The sequence below is a fragment of the Bidens hawaiensis genome, unplaced genomic scaffold (assembly GCF_021521415.1).
Source record: "Bidens hawaiensis isolate Kalapana, Puna unplaced genomic scaffold, B.hawaiensis_p1.1 tig00025175_1, whole genome shotgun sequence".
In the NCBI taxonomy this organism is placed as follows: domain Eukaryota; kingdom Viridiplantae; phylum Streptophyta; class Magnoliopsida; order Asterales; family Asteraceae; genus Bidens; species Bidens hawaiensis.
Genome location: NW_027494001.1, coordinates 274,884 through 285,628, shown reverse-complemented (window position 1 = coordinate 285,628; position 10,745 = coordinate 274,884). Strand labels below are relative to the sequence as shown.

The 10,745-nt window shown below is 34.9% G+C and overlaps 1 protein-coding gene and 1 pseudogene across 1 annotated transcript; both read left to right on the top strand.

Moving 5' to 3' along the window:
- Nucleotides 1-7,049: 7,049 nt before the first annotated feature.
- Nucleotides 7,050-7,583, top strand: LOC143570924 (putative receptor-like protein kinase At5g39000 pseudogene; annotated as a pseudogene).
- On the top strand, nt 7,056-10,307 carry LOC143570923 (putative receptor-like protein kinase At2g23200). The gene is made up of 4 exons (XM_077056440.1): nt 7,056-7,669; nt 8,987-9,408; nt 10,059-10,130; nt 10,249-10,307. Exons 1-4 carry the CDS (start codon nt 7,608-7,610, stop codon nt 10,305-10,307), a joined length of 615 nt encoding a protein of 204 aa, XP_076912555.1. The 5' UTR covers nt 7,056-7,607.
- The last annotated feature ends 438 nt before the right edge of the window (nt 10,308-10,745 follow it).

The window sequence follows — 10,745 nt, the reverse complement described above, 5'->3', positions numbered from 1 at the left end:
AGAAAAGGGCGAGCTTCAGGTATCAAGAAAAAGTTTGGCGCTTTCATTTGTATCAATCAAACTTTCATGCTTTGACGACTTGTGACATGTGGCTATAAGCCTATGTGTGGTTGGTATATGATGTACACGCTTCTAATACATGTAATATGACATTGTCTATATATAATCTAGATTTTTATTCTTACAGTTAACCATAAAAATAATAGCTGAAGAGACAGTTAAATTGAGTTAGTCAAGTCAAAATGATGCAAGGTTTCGATGATGTGATTATCCACACAAAGCAAGGAAAAGGAACTATCTAGCTCAAACGATACTGTGTTCCAAGTTTTAATCGAAAATTTTAAGTCTCGCGCAACTAACATCAACAGGATATGATGTTTATATGGAGGAACATGTGGAATCATGAAAATTTGTGAACGGATTAAGTAAAATCTTCACACTCATGACCGATCACCTCCGTTTGAAAAAGAATCGATCGAAGAAGATGAGGAGAATCGATCAATATCAAGTTGGGAAAAAATAAATTAAACAACACAATTGATGATGCAAAACTAGACGTACACATGCAGAAGGATATTAAAGCGTATTTCAAGAATTTAAAAACTCACAAGTTAATTAGATATATCAAAATCTTCATGAATTGAATTATTAAACTTGCATACACCTAATACTAGGAGTCAGAGGTGAGGTGGAGGAAAGAACGAGTGTTGTGGAGGTGAGAGATGGTAATTCTGTTATTCCATAAAAACTCCCAACAAAAACACTGTTGTGAGAGTGACTAGGAGATATAGGATAGACACTTTAAATAAATAAGGGGCAGTTATCTTCATCATCAAAAGTAATTTGTTCAATTTAATAAAAGTGTGTTCAATCAATTCTTTGTTTCTACTCGATTTTTATATCAAATCAATTAGAGTGATGAAGGTTACACTTGGTATACAGGGGATGAGGTCGGCGTAGGCCTTTTTGTTCGGGAATTTTGGTGTCGGTTAGGAGGAGGTTGGTTATTGGGTTGGTTAAGGGCATAGTTTTGATGGTTGGCCTTACGTTTGTTGTTGTGGTTGTTGTTGCGGTGATTGTTGTTGTTTGAAGCAGGTTTAGGTTACGCTTTAACATCAGAGGATGAGTCGGTCTCGGCCTTGTCGGGAGTAGGCTTGGAATCCTTTCGGGACAAGCTTCCATCCCTAACATGACTGTCGGTGAGGGAAGTAGCTAAGTCCATAGCCTCACCAATGGTTATGGGTCACGACTCACCACAGCATCACCGAAAATGTTTGGTAAAACGCGATTGTATTTCTAAATGCCACGGTTCTCGGGGTTACAAGGTGGAGTATGATACGGCTAAGTTCACGGAAATGGTTGGAATAGGTGGAGTTATCCCCACCGATTTGCTTGAGTTCCCAAAACTCAGCTTCAAAACTTTGCAGTTCATGTTAGGGACAAAACTCTTTCTTCATAGCCTCTTTGAGATCCTCCCAAGGCATGGCTCTACAACCAAATCAGGTCCTTGGTTGGCATTCAAGGCATTCCACCATGCATGTGACAGTTCGGTCCTTGAAAACGCTCGAAGCGAACTTAGTCTGTTTTGCGTCCTGACATTCACAGTGGATGAACACATTCTCCATCTTCTCGAACCATTGCAACAGCTTGGTGGCATTCTCCTCACCACGAAAGGAAGTATGTTTGGTACTCAAGAAGTTACGATTGTGTACTCAAGAAGTCATAATTGTTCGGTGCAGCCGAAGTAGCATATCCATTCGAGTTGAGGCTTTGGATTTGGGTTATGATTGTGGGCATAGCAGCAGCAAACACTTTGGTGATTCTAGCAGACAGACGGTGATCGTGAGAACCAGAGGAACATTGATGACGACGGTGGTTTCTTAGTGAAGACATTCTATGAGCAGGGCCGTCCCCGAGAATGTATCGGTCTTCATGGCCCGTGCGAGTAAAAAAAATGGGCCCTCATATAAACTTCTATACACACACAATCAATGATTGAATGTTAAGAGTGATACCATTAACAAAACAATACTATTGTAGATTTATAAATGGATAACACTAATTAATCAATTTCAACTTTCAAGACATAATCTCATACCAATACCTTGTAATTGACCTTCATGGAATCAAAGTTTGATACAATTTCAATTGACCAGAGTTCATATAACAGCCAATTTCGCGTGCGTAGTTTGGTATAATGTATATAAAAAGGGAGTAATGGAAAATGCTAATAATTTAATAGTTTGGATCAAGATTCAACAAGACTTAATCAAAGGAGGCGTTTTGGAAATTTTATTTTTATAGTTTGGAAACAAATAAATTAGGAAGCAAATTAGAAGGACCAAATTGAAACTTTGTCAATTAATTCCACCCTAGCCGTAACCACCTTCTCCATTTTTTTCGACCCGGAAGGTTTTAGGCGAGGTTGTTCGCAGCTTGTACCGACTCGACGATTTCAAAGTCTTTCTCCGTCAATCTTCGTCCACATTAGTTCTAATTAATCTACTGTACATGCTAAAACCATTTTGGCCCCAGGTTCACGGGCCCCGTGCGGCTGCACGGCTTGCACAGCCCTAGATCCGGCCCTGTCTATGAGGAACAAAGGTAAAAGATTGTACGATAAGGGTACATTGCGTAAATATTTATGAGGTAATGTAGTCAATTTGATTAATGCGTGGTAACTAGATGATGTCAATTTAAAACTTGAAATTTATTTGATTAAATTAACTTAACAAGCAATTAACAAAACAAAGTTTGTGTGTTGGCCTCTCATGAGCTTTCCATGGCAGTTGAATGGCCCAACGAACTAACGATAAAAACAACTAAGTTGGACGGCCATGAGTATTACATGTCATTTTTACTCTACCAACTAATTAACGAATTATCAATGCAAGAGAGTTGGACGGCCTATGAGCGTTACATGACACTTTAACTGTACCAACTAAATAACGAACTAATGAGATAAAAATGAGTAGTTTGAGCATCCCGTGAACCACCACGTATGATGAACTCTAACAAAAATAACATTCAAAACAAGTTGAGGAATGGATAGTAGGAGTTGTGTGTGTGCATGACAATATAATAATAATAAACAATAATTAAATAATTATCTAAGAAAGCTGTAAACAAATAATTTGAACACATAAGGCAAACAAATAAGCATGTATGGGGTTCCTAAGCATGTTACTAAGGCACCACTAACGACCTATCTTAAACCTTCGACTCTGATACAAATCTGTCACACCCCAACCTAAGATGGAAATGTCGGGGCGATAGCAGATTGCTCACAGCTCTCAATGTACTATCATGCAATAATTAAAATGACAATATCTATTTATTTAATTTAAATATTCAACAACATCCAAATAAACAAAACACATCATCCATAATTAAAACAAATAAGAAAGTAAATAATTCAAAATCAGATTAAATCTTGATATCTCTTTTTTAGCATTGCAAACTCTAAGTTCTTCAATAAATCCGGATAAATCAAATTACACGGTAACCTGCATATGCGTTGAAAAAAATGATTTTTTGTCAAGACGAGGTTGAGTGAGTAAAACACCAGTTAAGTGATATAATATATAATAAATAGAGAAAAATGCAAATTGTTCATGTGAGATAAACAATTTAACCAAAGCGCGTACACAATTCCATCAGATAATAAAGAAATGGCTAAACCGTTGCCATGCGAATCGGGAATTGGTTAACAAAAATGAGTTGTCGGTGAAACCATTGTCATGCGATCGGACACCGGCCACTACGACGGTCGTATGCTCATACTAAAATATGTTGGACCTCTCCGCGTGCGTTTAAATAAAACAACTAAACAAATAGCAAGTTAGACACAAACTGATATACAGAATAACAGTTGCTAGTGTGGATAATCATAATAATAATATAAAAGTATCTAACTTACGCATATGCCCCCAAAAGATAAAATGAGTAAAATATGAGAGTGGAGTGATAACGAAGAAACAACTATGCGGAGAGGAGTGATAATATGGATTCGAGATATGAACGGGTAATGTTTAAAATAATCTATTTAATATTTATTTTATAACGATTATTTAAAGATACATAACTATAAAAACAATTCCTTTTTAACTAAGAGTATTATAGTTGTAATATATATTACTAATAATTTGAGATCGACCGGTATCAAGAGTTTAAAATAATTCGTTAAAGTTTCTTTTTACCAAAGATTACTTATAAATTAATATTGTATATAATTGTTCATAAAATATTTATACTCATAACCATTAAAGTTGTAATATATAATATAAATATTTGTATATATAAAATACATTTGTGAAGAAAATACTTGATTAAATCATTATTTTAAAATGGTTAAAAATATTTTTTTATTGTAATTATGTATTTTAAAACAAAACCTTTTTAAATCTATATAATTTAAACCTTTACACATATATATATATATATATATATATATATATATTTTGAGAATCTTGATGAGTTGTAAGAACTTAAAAACTCAATATGGACCACACATTTAATTAAATGAGTATGAAATATGTGGCTGAGAATAAATCTGATTATAAAATTAATCAGGAGAGAGAATAAGTATTTTTTTATGATTACATAAGTTTAAATGTTAGTTACACATGTGTAATAAGTCGATTCGGTGTGTAAAAAAATACAGTACTTTTTTGTACATTACTTACACTTACGTATTATACATGTGTAACAAAAATTCAAAAAAAAAATTGTTATGTTGAGTTCTTTCGAGCTCTTAAAACTTAAAGCGGTTCTCAAAAGAAATAAATCAAATATATCACATAAGTTTTAACAAGGTTCGGAAAAGTGATTCGTTAATATGTTGTTTATAACAAAGTATAAATTAATTATTAACTTTATATATTTATACTATATTTTACATGATTTACTAAACAAATATAACAATTTAAATGATTTTTTATACCAAAAATAAGATCAAAAACAGGTGGGGGGGGGGGGGGGGGGGTGGTTCGAACCCGCGTCCCAGCCAAGCAATCCTAACACCCGCACCCCAAGCAAACTGAGTTGGGTGCCAACTTGTTTAGAGATGCAACAGAACCCTTAAAACCAGACAAACCCAGATTATGATATAAATCCTAACAATCAATCGGCCAATTTGCTGATTGACCGATTAACCATAGGGTTAATGACGAGGGAAGAACGACGAACAAATCCATATAACTAGTTACCTGTAATGAAGTCTAGTTGATCGCTAATTTGATCGAAGAGTAGCCGGCACTTAAGCGATGAAGAACATGTACCAGAAAGTTATGTTAATCTGATTAGTATTGGGGATTTAGTGGGCGAGGTTATCAAAATGGTATCAGCAATATTAATTGTATTATATCAATTTTTATGATGTATAATGGTTTACGAGATATGTCGGTCCGTAATAACGAGTAATAAGAATCAAAATTGATTGATGTAACATAATTAGAACGTCGGTGAGGTCGTTTATGGCAAGATTAACAAATCCAAAGATTCAATTACAATGATTGTGACGAGAATTGAGGTCCAAGCTCACGATATTGGGTATACGGGTTCGTTATTTGGGTCTCGGGTTTGGGTTTGGATAATGGGTAAATGGGTTAAGAAGATTATTATTATCAGACTTTGCTAAAAGGTCCCTCTACTATGAAGATGGAATCAAAAATGGTTTAAAGTACATGGTCATGGTTAAAATTGGATATATAATAAAGTTGTTTTATATTAAATAAATATAATAAATTATAATATAATAACCAATAATAGTAAAATAATAACTCGATAAACGCAATATTTTATCGGTAAAATTTCCCGAACATATAAATAGGTCTGGCAAACGATAAGAATATAAATTTGAAAAGTCTGAATTGTTACATATGTCGAAACGAGTTGATTATCGTACATTTTTGTGAATTTGTTTGCCCAAAAGTCAAAATTTATAAATAAAACCTTGGAAGTATTAAAAGTTATTATGTTTTTGTGAAATTATTCATAAATAACCTATATGGAACAACAAAATATAAAACTTGGTTATAGTTTATTAATTTTTTAGCCACCTAATACTTCATGTTAAACTTGAACATCACAATTAATAAAGATTAATCAAGTTTATAATTGTTCAATTTAAATAACCAAGTTTTTACCATTTAAAAAATTGTTTTAGAAAACTTGAAAATAAAAAAAACCAAAAAATTGGTAGTTTGAAAAGATTAAAAAAAAACTTAAATTACTTGGTTAGACCACCCGTAGTGTTCAAATTTTTACAATTTAAAAAATTGTTTTAGAAAACTAGAAAATAAGAAAAAACCTAAAAAATTTGGAAGTTAGAAAAGTTGGAAAAATACTTAAATTATTTGGTCTGACCATCCGTAGTAGGCGTTTAGCCCCCCTTACCAGAAAATTGTTTTGTGCAAAGTTTTGGTGTTCAACATTTTCCACAAAACGACCCTACCCTCTAGTTCTCTTTTTTCCCCCACAAACTCTAACCAATCAAATATTTAAGTTATTTATATCCTATTTAATGTACAATAATCAAGTAATCATTACAAGGGATTTTTATCACTACAGTAATTTTTACAAAACTCTCAATTATTAACTGGGACATCACGTGTCATATAAGTCTTTATGTAAAAAGTTTTGACTGCATATAATCTTACTAGAATAGAATAGCTAACCTGTTAGCTGTCTTTCCATGCGGCCCCATGAAGAAGAAGCACTACTCCATAATCATATCTACTTGTTGATAATCAAAGACTGTGGGTCAACTATTAATTTTATGTGGATGTGAATTACTACTTTATTATTCTTGATCAACATGAAGATTTCTTGTAAACATCAACTTGCAAACAGACTGTGCAATGTTATTTGTGATTTTATAACATGTGGATATTTAAATCCAGGCAGCTCTTATTGAGTCGGATTACAGAACTCTAAGACGCGTTCGTTGATTATACTTAATTTGGTTTTTTCTTTCTTTTTTTTTCTCTCTTTCTCAGTCTATGCTATAGTCCTACAAGTGATCCTATAACTCAATATCTAATCAAGAGATGCTCCCTGTAGTGGCAACCAGAGTTGAAGAGAAATTGAATTCATTAGTAACCGAGTGCGCATTTCTTCGTTTTTCTATTGAAGATATTCAGTTAGCTACTTGGAACTTTGATGTTGATTTGATCATTGGAAAGGGAGGTTTTGGAAATGTATACAAAGGTCATATTTTTACTAGAGATACTACTCCATGTTTTGTTGCCATTAAACGGTTGGATACATTTTCTAACCAAGGGGCAGCTGAGTTCATGACCGAAATTGAGATGCTTACCAAAGCACGACACCATAACCTGGTTTCTTTAATTGGTTATTGTTCCGAAATCAACGAGAAGATACTAGTTTATGAGTACATGCCCATCAGGACCGTTGAGCATCATTTGCACAAAGCTGGAACTCCTTTATCGTGGATGGATCGACTCAAGATAAGCATAGGTGTGGCACGAGGATTACAGTACCTTCACAATGGTGTGCATACCAAACAAGAAATTATACATGGAGACGTGAAAAGCTCAAATATTCTTCTTGATGAGAATTAGGCAGCAAAGATCTCAGATTTTGGGATGTCGAAAGTTATAAGTCAACAATCTTCTGGGGTGATTACCAAAGTTAAAGGCACATTTGGGTACTGATAGAAGCCGATTCGAGATGGCTAATCTCCCAAGATAGTGACCCTTTGATCGGGTTAGACTCCAAAGAACATAGACGAGAGAGAACACGACATTGCTGCCAATTTTCTATATTTTCATTCATAACAAAACATTATACAAGCTTGACTACTTATAGGCTAAAAACAAATAACTTAACCTACTCTAGTAATTAGGAACAATAATATAATAGCATAAAAGGAGGTTATAAAACTAAATGAAAACATGCAGAGCCAAGCCCACGTTTTAAATAGTTGGATTGCATAGGTCGTGGGTAAGTATCAATACTCCCGTCCTAAAAAACGTCCTTCTCCTCAAGGACGGTATGCTCGGTCCATGGCGGTCGCCACTCACGTCGTCCATTAGCATTCAGTTTAGTTTCAATATCGCACAAAGGTGGTTGCCATGGTGGTCGCCATTCTCGTCTTTGCTCCGGAAATGGAGGACTTGTTATCCTGCCCATGACTTCTAAACCAAAGCCCATAGTTAAAGGAACATCCAATACTAAATCTCCAGCCTTAGAAATTAAGTTGAGTGATGCTACGGTTTTGTGGGCGACATTTGGTGAAGGTGTAGGAGATGTTGCGAGAGTCTCGATGGTTTTAGGTGTATGTGGGCCATGAAGTAGGAAAAATTTCCGTGGTTGATGGTTGTTTGTCGATGGTGGAAGTGGAGTATGTGAGTATCTTTGGTCGTTCTTGGCGAAGGTTGTCACGGGTGGTGGTGGTGTAAACGGTTCAAGTGACGGTTTCGGTTTAGCAAGGGTAGTGAGGAGTGATTTGGCGAACGATAATAAGAGGTTGGTTTGCTCAAACTGAGCGGCTTGGGCTTCGGCAAAGGACGTGATGAAGACATCTAATTTGGAGGAATACTCCTTCATCGCAGCCGCTTGTTCGGAGAGGACATCGGCAAAGGCCGATATGGTTTGTTTAAGAGGTTTTGGTTCATGGTAGGAAGGTATAGGGTTCGAGAATGAAAGCACCATTGATAGAAGCCGATTCGAGATGGCTAATCTCCCAAGATAGTGACCCTTTGAGCGGGTTAGACTCCAAAGAACATAGACGAGAGAGAACACGACATTGATGCCAATTTTCTATATTTTCATTCATAACAAAACATTAAACAAGCTTGACTACTTTTAGGCTAAAAGCAAATAACTTAACCAACCCACTACTCTAGTAATTAGGAACAATAATATAATAGCATAAAAGGAAGTTATAAAACTAAATGAAAACATGCAGAGCCAAGCCCACGTTTTAAATAGTTGGATTGCATGGGTCGTGGGTAAGTATCAGGTACCTAGATCCAGAATACTGTAACACCGGGAAGTTGACTAAGGAATCAGATGTTTATTCCTTTGGGGTTGTTTTGTTTGAGTTGCTATCTGGGAGGTGTGCACTGGATACACTCTTTGTAGAGGACGGGATTAATTTGGCAGGTTGGGCTAAAAGGTGCATCAAAGAACGACGATTAGATCAGGTTGTTAGTGCTAATATTACAACACAAATTTCTCCAAAATGTTTGAAGGTGTTTGTCCGGATTGCAGAACGTTGTTTAAAAAGCTCTAGAAAGGAACGCCCAACAATGACTGATGTGTCTACTCTTCAGCTTTCAATGGCATTACAGGAGCAATATGCCATTTCTGCTCAGGGTGCTGGTTCAACGTGTTTCACCCATAGAATGCAGCGCTTACTTTTCGGGTCTAGACTTAACTCTGGTATATCCAAACTCCTTTATAAGTGCTGTGTGATATATATGGTTGGGTTTAATTGCATAGTCGGCGTGTTATAAATTTAGAGTGTGTTTGGTTCACTAAAAAGTCATAGAGACATACTGAATGATTCAGAGCCTACCTATACCTATTAATCGACTAGGCCGCTTATTGATTCAACACAAGATTGTCAAACAGCCCCTTACTTTTATAGCCCTAGTACAACAATGGTATATTGTAGTCCATTTAACAAGTCCTGGAAATTAAAAAAGATGGCATGGAGTGTATACTCATTTATCTTACAAAGAGTGTATACACATTTATCTTACAAAATAACCTTTTCTATAAGTATAGGAAGGACAAATTATCATTTTTGTAAATGCCATTCTCAAAGATCAGAACGGATTTATTACTTTTATCAAATTTTTGAATGACTTACATTCGTTAAGATTGAGAAGTCCCCTACTAAATGTTTGTAGTTGCAGTGCTTGTAACAATTATCTGCAAGAACATACATAATACATCAAATATTGCCATACTGGGGTCAACTCAAGATTTTAGTGTACTATAGTGCCATGCATTTTTTATTTTTATTTTTGGTTTTTTACATCTTGAATATGATTTATTTTCTTGTTTTTTCTCTATATGTGGTTAAGCTGACCCTCCCAACTCTGGATCCAAAAAGATATATACGGCCCACACTGTTCTTGCCACGAAACCGAGTTCAAGTAAGATGAATTACGAAAAATCACTATGTTACATATAGGGCTGTAAATGAAACCAATCGACCCAAACAAGGCCTTTTTCATATATGTTTTTTTTTAGTTTTTTATCCAATGTTTTCAGAATTAAACCAGACAGTGAAACAATTGCCTTACATGTTCACTAGTCATACTGGATTTTAGAACCGGATAATGTCATAAATAATATCATACATATATATGGTGGGTTAATTGAGGAACCACAAAAAAAATTGAGAACTAGGGAATCATGTGCTTACATGAAAAAGAGAGTATTTTAATGATTTTTTTACATTTAAAACTCACGGTTACCATGTTCCTCACTTTTACTACACGGGTTTTACCAAAAGAGTTATGTTAAATATGTTTTTTATCATAAATTATATGAGTGCTAAATACTACTCCGTATTATGAATGTTTACTTTTTTAGGTTTATTGCCGTTAACGTTACGAACCTAGCAAATACTGACTTGGTCAGTGCACCGCCGCGTTTTGATTCCTTATTTGAGACTAATAAATAAAATTCAAATTGTTCCCTTTGGATTGGTTGAAAATGCCTACTCTGGTCCCATTAGAAATCATTTTCATTGCTAACAGTTTTTT